The 17858-nt window shown below is 46.9% G+C and overlaps 1 protein-coding gene across 1 annotated transcript in view; it reads right to left on the bottom strand.

Moving 5' to 3' along the window:
* Positions 1-13022, bottom strand: part of LOC107121457 (CBP80/20-dependent translation initiation factor-like) — a gene marked incomplete at its 5' end in the record, with an annotated part of 21071 nt that extends 8049 nt beyond the window's left edge. The window contains 2 exons of the mRNA XM_015424366.1: positions 11294-11377; positions 12810-13022. Coding sequence (XP_015279852.1) covers positions 11294-11377; positions 12810-13022 — 297 coding nt within the window. The remainder of the gene's footprint in view (positions 1-11293; positions 11378-12809) is intronic.
* Positions 13023-17858: the final 4836 nt, after the last annotated feature.

Raw genomic sequence — 17858 nt, 5'->3', positions numbered from 1 at the left:
ACTGACCCAAGGTCACACCAGCTGCTGTATGTGGAGGAGCGGGGAATCAAGCCCGGTTCTCCCTGATTAGAGTCCCCACTCCTAACCAGTGTTTCCTCTAAGCTGAGTTAGTGTGAGCTAGCTCACAGTTTTTTGGCCTCCAGCTCACACATTTTTGTCTTAGCTCAGTAAGGATGGCTGCAGAGCAAACTAATTCATGCAGTAGCCAATTCACTCGCTCACAACATAAATGCCAGTAGCTTGCGCAGTAGAGTTTTTGCTCACAAGACTCCACAGCTTAGAGGGAGCATTGCTCCTAACCACTACGCCAAACTGAGGGGTGGGATAGAGGCTACTTCCCCCAGGTTTCCTCATCCAGCTATCGCTATCACCATCACCACCACCATCAGAGGATACCTTGCGCGAACACCTCAGCTGGCTGCTGCTCCCTCGGCCGCCAGACCTTGAGACAGACCCATGCCTGGAGCCTGAACTAGGCCAAGATCCTGAGCTGCCACTGCTGCTGTGATCCCACTCTTCCTAGAAACAACAAACAGCCGGCTTTAGGCGGGGACGACTTGCCAAAGCGAATCGGCTCCTCTGAGGGGGTGAAGGGAATGTCGGGGGGGGGAGCCTAGAAACCGCCTAGCGTGAGCGACTGTTACAGGCCTGCCAACCTCCAGGTGGCACCTGGAGATCTCCGAGATCAGTTCCGCCTGGAGAAAACGACTGCTTTGGGAGGGTGGGCTTTATGGCATTATATGCTGCTGAGGTCCCTTCCTCTTCCCAAAGCCCTCCCTCTCCAGGCTCCGCCCCCAAAATCTCCAGGTATTTCCCAACCCAGAGCTGGCAACCCTGGTTATTCAGGATAACAGATCTGGCAACCCTGGTTATTCAGGATAACAGATCTGGATAACCCTGGTTATTCAGGATAACAGATCTGGATAACCCTGGTTATTCAGGATAACAGATCTAGATAACCCTGGTTATTCGGGATAACAGATCTGGATAACCCTGGTTATTCGGGATAACAGATCTGGATAACCCTGGTTATTCAGGATAACAGATCTGGATAACCCTGGTTATTCAGGATAATACGTCATCTACGAAACTCTGAAACCTGTGATATCCTTGATGTCCCAAATTTGAACATTTATTTATTTATTTAGATTTATATACCGCCCTCCCCAAACGGGCTCAGGGCAATGTACAACAATTAAAATTACAATTAAAATGACATTAAAACAACGTACAACAATTAAAATAATACAATTAAAATGACATTAAAACAATAATTTACACACAGTGATATCATATCATAAAATACCATGTAAACAGAGAGATCGGATGTTAAAGCAATTCAACACCTAATCAGATGTCCAGCCGGATCAGGCCACTGATGGACGATTGGCCAAAAAGGCTGGGAGAGGGGGGGGGACACGTCCGCTGCCTGAACCAAGTGCTTAATGTTTCAAGTGTTTCACATGTGCTCTGTTTACCTTGAGCTTTCAAAAAAGGAAGGCACTTTCTGCATCAAGAAAACCTGAAACTCACAGTTTAAGTAAACAGAGTTGTGTCGGCTCCTTTTACAGAATCTGTTATGCTTCTATGGGGTCCTTTCAATGTTACTTCTAGATGCAGAGTGACTTAATGGAGATACGTGCTACCTGAACCGACCGAATCTCAGTACAACCAAATGTAATTATCAATGATCCAGATATCTGGCCTCAATATGCTGCAGCCTCTAATCTCCACACCACAGAAAATATTAAACCTCTTCAAGATTTCAAAAATGAATTAGATCACGATAAAATCTAAGTTTTGGAAGATGTCGTTATTAGATAAGAGAATATTGGGCACCAAAGATCAATAAATTTTTCGACTACACTCCGTTTGGGCACTAGAACTAAATGCATGAAGTTTACCCAGCAGAAAATAATCCCATAGCCGAGTTCAAGAATGTAGGCTACTGGCAGGGTCGCCCTGTAAAGCTAAAACTGTTTTATTTTTTGACCACGTCTAGTCAGAATTCTATTCTATCATCATTTAGTAAAAACTTGTTTAAAATGTTTTTCAAAATACGTAACCAAGAATGTACGCTATTAGCAGAGTCACCCTGTAAAGTTGTAACTGTTTAATTTTTGATCATGTCTAGTCAGAATTCTATTCTGTTTTCACTCGGTAAAAGCTTGTTTAAAATGTTGGCCTTCTGAATTTCTCTTTCACATTGCTATCAATGTTCCTGAATTACTTTTGTATTTGTTATTATGGTTCTGTACTGGTTTCTATGTCCCCTCTATGGCTTTATTGCTTAGTTTGTGACTTGTTCGTTGGAAGTAGGGCTGCCAAATCCCCCCGGGGGGCGGAATTCCCCCTGCTTTGGAGCCCCGATTTCCGCCCCCGCGGAATCGGGGCCCGGGGGAAAACCCACCCCCGCATGCACGTCACTTCCCTGTGACGTCATCACGCTGGGGCGGGGCACAGGCATTTGAGGGGAAAACATAGAGTTTTCCCCTCAAATGGCAGCGCGCACCGGGAGACAACACAAAGTCCCCCGCTGGCACAGGTGAGTAAATTTGGCAACCCGAGTTGGAAGATTTGGAAATAATAAATAAATAAAAGAATTTGCCCTCTCTAATCTTCTGAAAATAGAGGCATTCATTTATTTAGATATTTATACCTCACTTTTCTCCACAATGGCGACTCAAAGCAGCTTGCAGCATCAGTTCCCCTCCTCTGTTTTATCAGCACAACAACCACCCTGTGAGGTAATGTTAAGGGTGTGTGTGTGAGAGAGAGAGAGAGAGAGAGAGACAGACAGACAGACAGACAGACAGACAGAGAGAGAGAGAGAGAGAGAGAGAGAGAGAGAGAGAGAGAGAGAGAGAGAGAGTGTGTGTGTGTGTGTGTGTGTGTGTGACTGGCTCAAGGTCACCCAGTGAGCTTCCGTGGTGGGGGATTTGAACCTGGGTCTCCCAGATTTTAGTTCAACAATCTAACCGCTACACCATTCTGCCCCCCAACATGTTATGAACTGAGTTCATGATGAAGGTGTATAGAAATTTTCCTTTCTGCTTTCTATAATCCGTGCCTTCTCCTGTGATTATATTCTGATAACATGCTGTGCCTTGTTTCCTCTTGCTAGCCGCATGGTAAGGCCAAATGGCCTAAATAGCCATGCCATAAACCCACATTCTTTCACACTACCATGCCAAACGCCAGACTTCATGGCTACACTTTCTGGCCCCACATGCGACAAGTCACGTACTAAATGGAGTAGCTAGAAGCTGGGTCACCTGATTGCAGGAGGAGTCTCCAAACTTCTAGCCATTCCTGTGTTGTAGCTATGGCAGCCAGCAATTGGACACACCTATGTCCACTCGTGATTGGCTGAATGGCCACGGCTGATCATGACTGGAATTGGACTATAATTGTTTGATCCCAATGAGAGAGAGTCTCTTGCTCTCTGTTCCTGTTCTCTCTGCTTGTTTTATTGCACCTGAAATGCAGCCCTTGAGGGACAAAGTACTGGCTTTGTGAATTGGACCACATGGTTGAGCAAAGATGGATTTTGCCTTCAAAATCCCTTGGACTGTTTGGATATTCCTGAACTTGGTAAATATGTACTTTTTACTGTGTAGTTAAGGCAAATCGCCTTAGACTTGTTATTTTGGTAAACTCTGGTAGTCTGTGTTAAGCTCTGTACTGAATAAAAATTATTCTGATTGTTAAATGGTCTCTGATGTTGTACCTGAATTCTTAGTCTAAATCTTGTAGCCTAACGTTCACACCACATACGCTACCTTGGTAAAAGTGTGCATCTCTGAGTGAGTTGCTAATGTGTTAAATTCCAGATACCAACTGAGAGTTTGAGTCTCTATTCTCAGGTTGGGGGGAACTTCTGTAGAGGTTCTGGTGGCACATGGTTCTGAAACCAGAGAGGGTATAGACCATCTCGTGGTTTGTTGTTTAATGTACTGGAAACATACAGGATTACCTCTCACCCCTGGACTGGCCTGAGGGGGTAAATCCTGTACAGAAGGAAACAGCATTACATGATTACAGTGGAAGAATACCCTTAGTCTGGTGTAGTGGTTAAGTGCGCGGACTCTAATCTGGGAGAACCGGGTTTGATTCCCCACTCCTCCACTTGCACCTGATGGATGACCTTGGGTCAGTCACAAGTTCTCTCAGAGCTGTTCTCTCAAGGGCAGTTCTTGAAAGAGCTCCCTCAGCCCCACCTACCTCACAGGGTGTCTGTTGTGGGGAGGGGAAGAGGAAGGAGATTGTAAGCCGCTCTGAGACTCCGAGTGAAGGGCGGGGTATAAATCCAATCCCTTCTTCTTCTTATATGGGTTTGTCAACCTCAAGGTGGGGCCTGGAGATCTCCAGACCTCAGAGATCACTTCCCCTGGAGAAAACGGCGGTTCTGGAGGGTGGACTCTATGGAATTATCCCCTGTCGAGATCTCTCCCCTCCCCAAACCCCATCTTTCTCTGTCTTTGCCCCCAAATCTCCAGGAATCTCCCAACCTGGAGTTGGCAACCCTGCCCATATAACTGACTCTGTCTCCTGATATTAAAGTTATGCTTATTTCATGCTCACTGATCTGACCCCAAAAAAACTTTTTGAAGTAGATACATTTTAAGAAATATATATTGTTTAAAAGCAACCCCAGTGAAACAGAGAGGTGCTCTTTTATAGGTTCCTTTTGGAAAGAAGTCACTTATAGAATTTATGTTAAAGCTGAAACTCTAATTTAACATACGGTCCCCCCCTTCAGTCCTTCCCTTCGACCTGGAAATCCCCAGGACATGGAAACGCCCTAAAAACACGCCAAGCTCTGGTCTACCAAAGCATCACTTACAGAAAAGCATATTGTTTTATCGTATCACGTTCTGTGCTTATAATTGAAAATCGGGTTGAAGAGCTCTTGGCCATTAACGAATAAATCACACATTCCACGCGGATAAATCAGAGAAATTCAACGCAATCCGGCTACCGCTTCTAGAATTGTTCTCTAATTGAATGTTAATCTTCTTCTGCAATCTCTCCCATGCGAAAACAAGCCGCCTCCTTTTTAATGTAATATTTTCCTCCATTATGTTTAAAGCTCTTTTATCATTTGTCAAAACTGATGGTAATACACTGGGGAATGCGCATTCAGTAGGGGGATCCGGTTAGGAGGGCTTTATAATCTGGAAGAAGTCACAATTGTTATTTTTTCTCGGCTCTGACAGCACGACTGAAATATTTATTATCTCCTATTACATTCAGTCTCCTGCCAACCTAGCAGTTCGAAAGCAAGAAATTGCAAGTAGATAAATAGGTACCACTTTGGTGGGAAGGTAACAGCATTCCGTGCGCCTTGGTGTTTAGTCATGCCGGCCACATGACCACGGAAACGTCTTCGGACAGCGCTGGCTCTTCGGCTTTGAAACGGAGATGAGCACCGCAACCCTAGAGTCGGACTCGACTGGCTTTCGAGCAAGGGAACCTTTATCTTTACTATTATATTCAGTAACATACTAACAACCACAAATTACCCACAGAGAAGGACCCAGTTACGCGGGTCTTCCCTCGGCAAATTGGAACTCCCCCTCTTCGTGGGAGGCTGATTCCATGGTCCAGGCCTGTGGTCGCGAGACCCCTTCTCTGCCTTTAAAAATGTCCTGAAACACTGTCTGTACGCTCGGAACCCTTCAGCCTCCCTGGAGAGGGATTCATAAAACCCTACAATATCAAAGAATGAAAAACAAATTAGTTTCTTGTCCTAGAATGCCGCTGTTGGCCTACGCATCTGGAATTCCCATCTTTGCTCCCATAAGGACTGGCCACATGTGCTCAAATATAAGGACAGAACTGTGGCTTAATCGAGAGACCATTTCTGTCTTCGCCATTTCAGCCAAACCTTCCACAATTTTTTTTTAACTTCCTCATATGATAAAAGCAACTGTCTTCACATGACAGAAAAAACACAGAAGCCGCACTTTGTACTCGATAAATGACCTTAAAGAAGCACACTGCCGGGCAAAATTACTACACACACGGAAGGATTTTATTATGTGAAGTGAAGGCCATGAAACAGCTGAAAGGTCAAAGGCATGCTTGAATTAAAGAGTGTAAAAGACTTCTCTTACACACTGAACCCCATCATTCTTGCATCCTCCACCACTAGTTCTGCCCATAGCGTAGCCAGGCCTCCCTTAAAGGAGGGAAGCCTCCCACTGGCAACCGTCACTGCCCACTGCCGCTCCAAGTGGCAGTAGAAGAAAAGAGAGTCAGTGATGTGTGCGCCATGATGTCACTTCCGGGGAAAATCTGGAAGTGATGTTGCATAGCTCTAGGAGTTGCTGGAAACTCTATGGTTTTTCCATGGAGTTTCAGCCGATTCCTAGAACTGTCCAACATCACTTCCTTTCCTGGAAACGTCGTCATGACATACACAACACCACACGACCCTGTGTCCTACCCCCTCAAGTTCCTGCTAGTTGCCAGGACAGCCTAGCAACCCTATCTGGTTAAAGCACGTGAGTTCCTGAGAGTACAGCTGCGGGAACCAGCGGAGGAAAAGGAGGAAGAAGAGGAAAGCAAATCTGATGGCGAGTTGGGCTTCTGACAAGGATTCTCCTTCTGAAAAGGGGGTGGCCGCCCCCAAAAGTCCATATAAATTGAGGATCAGAAGAGATAAGACAAAATAAGGCTGAAGGACTCTGATTTGTGCCTGAAAAATATATATTAACTATGGGATGCTCTGGGGGTGTCATTAAACAGATAGATTGATGGGTAAAAAGATAAATGATTCAGCATAACCGACTATGTTCAAAGTAATACTAGCGATTAAGAATCATAACTATAATAATAACTATATAAGCTGTATGTTATGATCTCCTATTCTTGGGGTTTTAGTTATTAGTGGTTTGCTTTTCTTTCTCCTAGTTGTAGTTTTCCCTCCCTAATTCTTGGTTGTAGTTTGCAGTATGTTGAAAAAACCAATAAAAAACCTCCCCTTCGGGGGATTTAAAAAAAAAGAAAAGAAAGTTAGTTACCAATTTCAAGGTGAGACCTGATGTTCTCCTTGAACTACACCTGAACTCCAGACTAGGGGTATCAGCTCCCCAGAAGAAAATGGCAACTTCAGAGGGCAGATCCTATGGTGTACTATAGACTTTAGAAGAACAGAAGTCCTAGAGTGGCTACTGAGGTTGGCTTTTCTAGGATTTCCACTGTTCCACAGACACTGCAGATAAAGTGTGAGAACACGTTTGCCTCAGCCATTTTGGCTCAGTCTTCTGCTACACATTTTTTTCTCTTGCTTAACACACTAGTCCCAGCATCCCTTTTCTTACAGAAGGCAACCAGTGGCCCTGGACGGCCACCAAACAGGGCACTGAGGCCTTCCCCAAATGTCAACTCTTAGCACCGGTATTTGGAGGCTTGCTCCCTCTGACTTAACAGTGGTTCCCTTTAGTAACCATGGCTACTAACCATTGGCGGACCTATCCTCCATTAATCCATCTAACCCCCCTTTTAAAGTCTTTTATTTTAATGGCCATCACTACATCCACCGAGGGTTCTCAGGCAAGGCCTGGCAACCAACAGGAGACTGAGGGGCAGGGACACGTTTGGCGCCGTCGGCATGGGAACCCAGAAGTGATGTCATGCCTCTCTAGGAATCGCCGGAAGTGATGTCAGGCTGTCAACCCGACAGCCATTTTCTTGTCTTTTTTTCTCCTGCAGCCACTCCTAGCACTGCTGGGAATTGAGAGCTGGAAATGAACAATCCCCTGCCCCTAGTGGGAGTTTAGCAACCCTACATCCACTGGCTGTGAATTCTACCATGTTTCCAGTCTCCCACTGTTGCAGGTAACAGCTCGAGGTGCAGCAGAGGCCGGACAGCAACCGGAGATCTTTCTACAGACTGCCCTTTCCTGCCAGATAAAGATGCTCAAGGCTAGAATTGGTCATTAGGGGAGATGTTTGCATCGGTACAAATTACACCAGTCAAACACCCATCTAATCATTACGACAAATTCCTTTCTCCAGGTGTGGGTTCCTTGCTCACTCCTGTTTTTGTCTACCTAAAAACCTGTTAAAATTATTTTCTTGCCCAATTAAACAATCACTTGGGTTGGGTTTGGTGGAAGGAGAAGCGTTGCCGTTGAGAGCTTTTTATGTGCTGGACCATTCTGGGCTTAGATAAAGAGGCCAGTGCTGAGATGAGTCCCAAATTCATACCCACGAACTTTAATATAGACGAACATCCTAGTTTTCAAAGCCCTTTCATGTGCGAACATCCCTGTAGGATCTTTAAAGGCACATGGCCTCATTAATGCAGTGTTTAAAAAAAATCAAAGAGAACTCTTCCAGCCGCGTTGTTCGCCAAGAAGATGCAAATTATTCCTTTGTACCCTCTCCCAATTCTCAGCACTGGTGTAAATCCCTCAACTTTTCGGAGCTTTCCTCATGCAGATCAGCAAAATGATAGCACAGTCAGAACGTGATATTTATTTTTCAGATTTTTCTGCAAACCTGGGGCTTTTCTCAGGTTTGTAGAAAAGAGCTGCCTTGTCTGTTCATGGTTCCAATCTCTGGATTTAAGTATCCACAGATGTGGGCCAGGTTCAGAATTGGATATATTGATTGACACGAACACCCTTACCATGTGACAATGAGCAGATCCTCAAAGGGGGTGAAGTGACAGCTTTAGAAAAGGACAAGAGTGATTCACACAGGATAAGTCTCGTAATAGCTGTCAGCTTAATGGAACCTCCAGGTCCAAAGGCAATGTACCTTTCAATAGAAGTTGTTCTGGGATAAATAAACAGAGACGGATGTTGCCCTCATACTGTGCTTCTGAGCACCCAAAAGCTGGTTATTGCTAGAAACAATATCTGGCTATCTGGCTACTGCGAGGAACTGGAAGCTCGAATAGATGTGTACAGTTCTGGTCACCACACCTCAAAAACGATATTACAGCACAGGCCCGTAGCGACAGTGGGGCATTTTATACACTGTGGGTGCTGGGTTAAGGATTTCCCCCCCTACGTACACCATTTTAAAGTCTTCTGTACATTATGAGTGCTTTATGAACTAGTGTGAACTTCTTGAAGAAGAGCTATCGAAACGAAGATCACAATCCGGAGTCCTCGTCCTTGTCTGTGTACCATTTATGGACTTGCCCTATTCATGGACCTGCACATTATATGACGCAATTTGGTTTTACTGATACATGTGGTCCTCTGTTATTCTTGTCATATAAATTGACTCTTTTTGCATGACTTTCTGAGCACTCGTGGTCTGCGTTATTTGTATAGTACTTGCTTGCTTCCTGCCAAGGCCCCCTGGCTTCCATGCAGCCCCCAGCCCCCCAGGCTCTCTGGGCCTCCCAGCGGACCCCCAACTCTGTGGGGGACTGATCACTTGGGTTTAAACAAAAAATGATTTATTCAATAAAGAACAAAATAGGTTTCTGGTTATTTTGAAATGTTGCTGATGAAAGGAACTTTTAAATATAACCAGCAAAGCTTGGCGTCACAAACAGTCTCTCAAACACCAAAACTCCACTCTTACAGGTCTAGACACTCAGTCTAATCTCTCTCTCTCTCTCTCTCTCTCTCTCTCATATATATATAGCCACACAGGCTGAACTCTTTGTCTTTTTCACACAGAATAGACTCAAAATCTCCCACAGTCACACTTCAGACTTCACACACAGAATCGTTCTCATAGACACCCCTCCTCCCACACTCTCAGTCACCAGCCAATCACATCACACTTGTCTCCCTCTATCACTTTTCTTACACTACTGCAGTCAAACTAAACATATAAATGAAAAATTTATAAAATTGTTCTATACATTGTTATTAGATATGAAAATTCAAGATGAAATAGTAAAACATTCAATGGTTAAGTGGGCACAAAATGTGGGGCATAATATAGAGTTAGATCAATGGTCCAAGATGCGGAAAAGTAATATTAAATATACAATTTCTTATAAAGAAAAAATATATAAAATGTTTTATAGATGATGATGAAGAAGAGATTGGATTTATACCCCGCCCTTCACTACCCAAAGGTGTCTCAGAGCGGCTTACAATCTCCTTTCCCTTCCCATTCCCCTTCCCACAACAGATACCCTGGGAGGTAGGTGGGACCGAGAGAGCTCTTGACAGAAACTACTCTTTTTTCAAGAACAGGTTTTATCAGAACTACGGCTTGCCCAAGTTCATCCAGCCAGGTGCAAGTGGAGGAATGGGGAATAAAACCCGGTTCTCCCAGATCAGAGTCCGCGCACTTAACCACTACACCAAACTGGCACCAGAGAAGTTAGTGAAAATGTATCCTAACATGTCAAATATATACTGGAAATGTAAACAAAACGCTGGGTCTTTTTACCATATCTGGTGGACGTATAAGGTTACAAAGAAATATTGGATCTGGATATATGAGATATTACAAAAAACGTTTGAAATGACTATACCATTTATACCAGAATTGTTTTCATTGAATATTTGCCCAGAGTCTTTTAAAACGTTAGATGTATATAGGATTATACATATTACAACTACTGCCAGGATTTTATATGCAAAGTATTGGAAGAAATAAGAAGTCCCATCAAAAGAAGAAACTATTTACAAACTGTTAAGAGACAGCGGAAATGGACAAATTGACTTTACAACTCCAAGATAAAAAAGAGGAACTTTTTGAGGAAAAATGGTCAAGATTATATAAATGGATTGAGAAATATTTGCAAGGAACTCAAACTTAATGGTCAAATTATTTTTTGTTGGACTTTAAACTTTTTAAACTGGTACAGGTGCAGAAATGAATGATTCCTATGCGTGAAATATTCCCTGTTATAATGAGTATATGCTCCATGTTTGTTGTAGGGTAGTCTTTCGTCTTTTCTGTTTTTACTTTGTCTGTCTTTTTTGTTCTCCCCTCTTCTTTCTTTTTTGGAAAATTAATAAATTTCTTTTTTTTAAAAAAAGATAAAGAAACACACACACCAAAACCTGAAATCATTACAGAGGAGGCCACTGCGGAGAGTGCCCGTGTACGGGCAGTTGTTGATTTTGTCCATTGGCAGGCTGGCACCTGCGGAAGACCGTGCTCCGGTGAGCGAAGCTGTCATGGCAATGCACAGGGCAAGTGACAATCTCACAAATATGGCGGTCCAAGGCCACAAAGGGCTTTATATGTGACAGCCAATTCCGTAAATTGACTCCAGTAACTGATGGGCAACCAGTGCTGTACAATATCACCAGCCTCGAGAGAAGGCTTCCGTCTAAGGAGGTTGTGCTTCCCTTACCTGGGTCTGATTGTGAGGTGCGGAGCCTTTCCCTCTGGACGTGGAGCCGCTGCCCTCTATCTGTTCGTTACAGTCAGCCGTCCACTGCAAAGAAAAGCACGGAGTGAACGTGTGAAGCTGCCTTATCCGCCGGTCCATCAAAATCAGTATCACCTAGTCAGGTTGGCAGTGGCTCTCCAAGGTCTGAAGTCGAGGTCTTTTACACCGCCTACTGCCCGGTCCTTTTAACTGGGGGTGCCGGGGATTGAACCTGGGACCGTCCGCAGGCCAAGCAGATGCTCCGCCACTGAGCCACAGACCCTCAAGAGTGAAATGACGTCCCAGAAGGACGGCCCAAAGGCAGTCTCCATGTGGCCAAAGAACAACTTCAAGAGGACGGCCGTTCAACTTTATGCTTAAAAGTCACAGGCCCACAAGAGCATTTAGTGGCCTACCGGTGCATGTTTATATACACATTAGCTATTACCAGCACATCGGTGGCCTTGGAAACCCCAAATGCGCCTGTTTTGCAGACTGGAAAACTTCTTGGCTTGGCCCCCGGGTGAAATTCTTACCCATTGCAGCCAACCGACAGAATGATTATTTACGAAGGCTGGCTTAGGTTGTTTCTAGAAGAGACAACGAAATAATCAGTGTGCCTTCTGTACCTGTACGATGTACCACCTGGATCTGGCAACCCTACCACAGTTTGGTGTAGTGGTTAACTGCGCGGACTCTAATCTGGGAAGACCGGATTTGATTCCCCACTCCTCCACTTGCACCTGGCTGGATGACCTTGGGCAAGCCGTAGTTCTGATAAGAGCTGTCCTTGAAAAAGAGCAGTTTCTGTCAAGAGCTCTCTCAGCCCCACCTACCTTACAGGGTATCTGTTGTGGGGAGGGGGAGGGAAAGGAGTTTGTAAGCCGCTCTGAGACACCTTTGGGTAGTGAAGGGTGGGGTATAAATCTAATATCATCTCTTCTCTTCTTCTTCTTATCCCCCACCGGTGGTGAGAGGAGGTAGAGACTGGATTTATACCCCACCCTTCACTACCCAAAGGTGTCTCAGAGCGGCTTACAAACTCCTTTCCCTCCCCCTCCCCACAACAGATACCCTGTAAGGTAGGTGGGGCTGAGAGAGCTCTTGACAGAAACTGCTCTTTTTCAAGAACAGCTCCTTATCAGAACTACGGCTTGCCAAAGGTCATCCAGCCAGATGCAAGTGGAGGAGTGGGGAATCAAACCCGGTTCTCCCAGATTAGAGTCCACGCTCTTAACCACTACACCAAAGTGAACGTGGCATTCCTCTCCAGACCCTCCCGGGCAACTCTATAATCCAAAGATTGGGAGGAGGGCCATTCTAAGTCAAGCACTCTAAAACAAACAAACACTTGATCCTTATTTGACGATACTTCCCCATCTAGCGGACCAGACCTTTCTTGAGCGGGGCTGCTGGCGACCCCTCCTCCCGTCTAAAAAAATCCAGCTGCCGTCGCCCCGTTTAAAGTCCACGGCTCAAGCCGCCTCCCTGCACCAACCTGCGAGACGTTTGACTGCGTCTTCTCGCTCTCCCCGTCCCCCTCCGTCTTGTCGGTCAGCAGTCCCTGGACTTGATACTCCAAAACGTAGCTGTCGATGAACCGCTCCAGCTCCTCGATTTCCTGCGAACGGCTGCTGCCCGCCTCAGAGGAGGCAGAAGCCGCAGAGGAATTTTCCATCACTCGGGGAAAGGGACCAAGAACGGGGGCAGCCTAGAGGGGGAAAAGGAAAAGATCGGAGACACACTTTAATGGATGAGCCAGCAATTCATAAAGTCTGAAAAGTCACCCGCTCCTCTCTCAGACCTCACATATTTTAAGCAATTTCCACTATTGGAAGAAGAGAAAGAGGAAGAAGAAAAAGAAGAAGAGGAGGAGGAAGAAGAGGAAGAAGAAGAGGAAGAAGAGGAGAAGGAGGAGGAAGAAGAGGAAGATGAAGAAGAGGAGGAGGAGGAAGATGACGACGACGACAATAACATTGGATTTACACCCCACCCTTCACTACCTGAAGGAGTCTCAGAGCGGCTTACAATTTCCTTTCCCTTCCCCTCCCCACAACAGACACCCTGTGAGGTAGGTGGGGCTGAGAGAGCTCTTTCGAGGACTACTCTTGAGAGAACAGCTCTGAGAGAACTTGTGACTGACCCAAGGCCACACCAGCAGGTGCAGGTGGAGGAGTGGGGAATCAAACCCAGTTCTCCCAGATTAGAGTCCGTGCTCCTAACCACTACACCAAACTGGCTCTCTCATTGGGCACAGCTGCCCAACAGTACACAGGAACACACACAAAGCTGCCCTCTACTGATTCAGGCCCTTGGTCCATCAAGGTCAGGATTGTCTACTCAGACTGGCAGCTGCCCTCCAGGGTCTCAGGTCGAGTTCTTTCACATCACCTACTGCCGGATCTTTTTTAACTGGAGATGCTATGATATGATATGATAACCCTCTTCAAGTACTTGAAGGGCTGTCCTATAGAGGATGGGGTGGAGTTGTTTTCTGTTGCCCCAGAAGGCTGGACCAGAATCAATGGACTGAAATTAAATCAAAAGAGTTTCCGGCTAACCATTAGGAAGGACTTCCTGATCCTCAGTGGAACAGGCTTCCCCGGGAGGTGGTGGGCTCTCCTTCTCTGGAGGTTTTCAGACAGAGGCTAGACGGCCACCTGACAGCAATGCTGATTCTGTGAACTTGGGCAGATCCTGCGAGGGAGGGCAGGGAGGGTTGCATCAGTGCTCAGTTCTCGTGGCCCTTTCTTACACGCCCAGGGAAATGCTGATCGCCACTTTGGGGCCAGGAAGGAATTTTTCTGCAGGCCAGTTTGGCCGGGGATCCTGGAGGTTTTGGTCACCTTCTGGGTGTGGAACAGCAGTCACTGGGGGTGTAAAAGTAAAGGTTCCCTTGCTCGAAAGCCAGTCGAATACGACTCTAGGGTTGCGGCGCTCATCTCCGTTTCAAAGCCAAAGAGCCAGCGCTGTCCGAAGACGTTTCCGTGGTCATGTGGCCGGCATGACTAAACACCAAGGCGCACGGAACGCTGTTACCTTCCCACCGAAGTGGTACCTATTGATCTACTTGCAATTTCTTGCTTTCGAACTGCTAGGTTGGCAGGAGCTGGAACTAGAGACGGGAGCTCACTCCATTATGTGGCACCCTGGGTCTCGAACTGCTGAACTACTAACCTTCCACAGCCTGCAGTTCAGCATCTTAACCACTTGAGCCACCGCAGCTCCCCACTGGGGGTGTAGGGGGGAGGTATTTGTGAATTTCCTGCCTTGTGCAGGGGGTTGTACTAGATGACCCTGCGTACCCTTCCAACTCTATGATTCCGTGCCGGGGATTGAACCTGGGACCTTCCGCATGTCAAGCAGATGCTCTAACACTGAGCCACAGCCCCTCCCCGCATGACCCACCCTCTCATGTGGTACTGAGTTCATTCCAGATTTACTTGTGGCAAATGCAATAACCTAGATCCGAGTCCAGTATCACTTTAGAGACAAACAACGTTTTTGTGGTACGAGCTTTCGAGAGTCAAAGAAAGCACCCTTCGTCAGGCACCTCTTGAGTCTCGAAAGCTCAAACGCCAAAGATCTTGCGGTGCTACTGGACTTGAACCTAGCTTTTCTACTGCAGACGGACACATGTTGCCTCTGCATCTATCTGGTAACCTGGGTGACCGCGACCAAGCCAAGGAGAGCAAAATATCATTCCATTAGCAACATCCAGCAGTCGTGCGGGAATCCCCAGCTTCCATTTAAGCGAAACAGGTTTCTAGTCCTCATGGTAGAGAAGGGGGGGGGGAATATGAAAAACGTAGTGAAAATATCTACTTATTTCCTGCTCAACCAGACATCTCAAGAATAGAGCTGCCATGTCAGGGGGCGGGATTTCCTTTGCCTGGTACCTCAGCCGGAAAGAGCAAGTCAATGAGAAAGAAAGATGTGGAAACATGACTAGGACTGCCAATGATGGGTTGACAAATTCCTGGAGATCTGGGGGTCAGCCTGGGGTGGGTGAAGTTTGGGGAGCAGAGGAATCTCAGCAGGGTACAATGCCATAACAGTCCACCTTCCAAAGCAGCCTTTTGCTTCAGGGGGACTGGTCTTTGTCATCTAGAGGTCAGTGGTCATACCAGGAGATCTTCAAGTCCTGTCCAGAGGATGGAATCCACAATCATGACACAACCTTGGGTGCTGGTGTGCTGACCTTCCACGACAGAAGCTTTTATTGACTTTATGCCCTTTTCTCTACCTGAAGGAGTCTCAAAGCGGCTTACCATCGCCTTACCTATATTTCCCCACAAGAGGCACATCTGTGAGGCAGGTGGGGCTGAGAGAGTCCTGAGAGGACTGGGACTGGCCCAAGGTCACCCAGCAGGCCTCCTGTGTCTCAAAGCAGCTTCCAATCGCCTTTCCTTCCTCTCCCTACAACAGGCACCTTGTGAGGCAGGTGGGGCTGAGAGAGTCCTGAGAGGACTGGGACTGGCTCAGGGTCACCCAGCAGGCCTCATGTGTCTCAGAGCGGCTGACAGTCGCCTTCCCTTCCTCTCCCCACAACAGGCCCCTTGTGAGGCAGGTGGGGCTGAGAGAGTCCTGAGAGGACTGGGACTGGCCCAAGGTCACCTAGCAGGCTTCTTGTGGAGGAGTGGGGAATCAAACCCAGTTCTTCAGATTAGAGTCTGCCGCTCTTAACCACCACACCATGCTTCTCGCATTGGAGGGTGTTCTTCGGCCACCTGGAATGCGGTTTTGCTTCCAGAAGGCAGGTGCTATCAGGTTATGATCCAGCCATACAAAGATGACCAAACAAGATAGTGACATATTCTCTAAACAATGGAGGCCAACAAATGCCAGGGGCTGGGTCGGGGTGGGGGGGAGGTAGGTATCCCTTTAGCGGTTAAGACCATAAGAACACAACACAAGCCGTGTCAGATCAGGCCACTGGACCATCCAGTCTAACACTCCATGTCACACAGTGGCGAAACCCCAGATTCCATCCGGAGGTCCACCAGCAGGGCCGGAACTCCAGATGTCCTCCCATTGTGGGCCCCCAAGCACCAAGAATACAGAGCACCACTTGCCCCAGAGTGTTCCATCTGTACCTTGTGGCCAATAGCCACTGATGGACCTCTGCTCTATATGTTTACCCAAGCCCCTCTTGAAGCTGCCCGTGCTTATAGCCGTCACCACTTCCTACAGCAGTGAATTCCACGTGTGAATCACTCTTTGGGTTAAGAAGTATTTCCTTTTATCTGTTCTACGCCTACTGGTCTTTAATTTCATTCTTGTATTCAGGGGTAATTTCGTAGAAAAAGAGGTGCAAGAGCTCATTAGCGTAACTCGTTAGCATAACTTATTTGCATATCCCACACCCCCTGACCTCACCGGAAGTGTGTCAGAAGGCAACACCCACTGCTCAGGCTCCACTAGACTGTTTTGGATTTCTAGTTGTTGGGGGGGGGGACGTGCAGATCTGTCCTCACAGAGGAGGGAGAGCTTGCACCTGAATAAAACTTGGGTCTTAAAGGCGCCACTGGACTGTTTTGGACCGGGGGGCTGGGGGGGCTCTGCAGCTTACCTGGCTGCCTCTTGCTCTGACTGAGGGCTGCTGGGAGCAGGGGGGGGAGCCTGTGGCATGTGCCCGCCCCCTGGGCTCTTTACTGCCGAAGCTCCGCTCCTGTGCGCTCCTGCACGAAATGACCCCTGCTTGTATTATGAAAAGGGGAGAAAAGTACTTATTTCTGTTTTCTCTATCCGATGCATAATTTTGCAAACCTCCATCATGACACCCTTCAATCGTCGTTTCTCCAAGCTAAAGAGCCCTAACCTCTTTAACCTTTCTTCATAGATAAGGTGTTCACCGGGGAGAGGCTATGGAAGCTCCAGTTCTACTTGCAGCTTTTCAGCCAGATCCCAAAAGAAAGCGGGGAAGACAAAGGTTTTGCTTAACCTCAACAGGAAAGCCCGGCCCTATTGTGAGTCTCGCTGCACCGCCACAATAGAAAGGGGCCCATAAAAAGCCCCGTCGCTCACCACTGCTCTTATTGCAGAATTGACAGGCGGACAATGCCGGCCCGGTCATGACATACGGGGCCATGAATTACATGGTGGGGATGTGCGTGATGGAAGGGTAAATAATTAACACGGAATGAACTGCTGGGTGAACGGGGTAAATGTCTCGGCATTTCTGTCCACGGGAATGCTGATGGTCCGGAAGAACCAGCGGGGTGTAAGATCTTCCATAGCTTGCTTAAGACTGGAGGCCCACCCAGCTTGCCTCTCTGTGTCCGACAACATGCACACATATGAAGCTGTCTATCAAGGTCAGTACTGTCTACTCTAGCAGTGGCTTTCCAGGTATCAAGCATGTCACCTACTAGGATTGCAAACAGCCAGGCAGGGCCCAGAGATCTCTCAGAGTTGCAACTGATCTCATCTCTCCCTTATATATAATTGAGTAAGACGCAGCGTAAGACTGAGCTGACACAAAATGCGCTCCGTCAGCCATTGGCCGGCCAGCTGCCGCTCAAGGCTGCTGCCATGCCATTGGCTG

The sequence above is a fragment of the Gekko japonicus genome, unplaced genomic scaffold, assembly GCF_001447785.1.
Source record: "Gekko japonicus isolate JY-2015 unplaced genomic scaffold, Gekko_japonicus_V1.1 scaffold4803, whole genome shotgun sequence".
NCBI classification, from domain to species: Eukaryota; Metazoa; Chordata; class Lepidosauria; order Squamata; family Gekkonidae; genus Gekko; species Gekko japonicus.
Note: the sequence above shows the minus strand (reverse complement) of the source record. Positions and strands in the feature narration are given on the sequence as shown.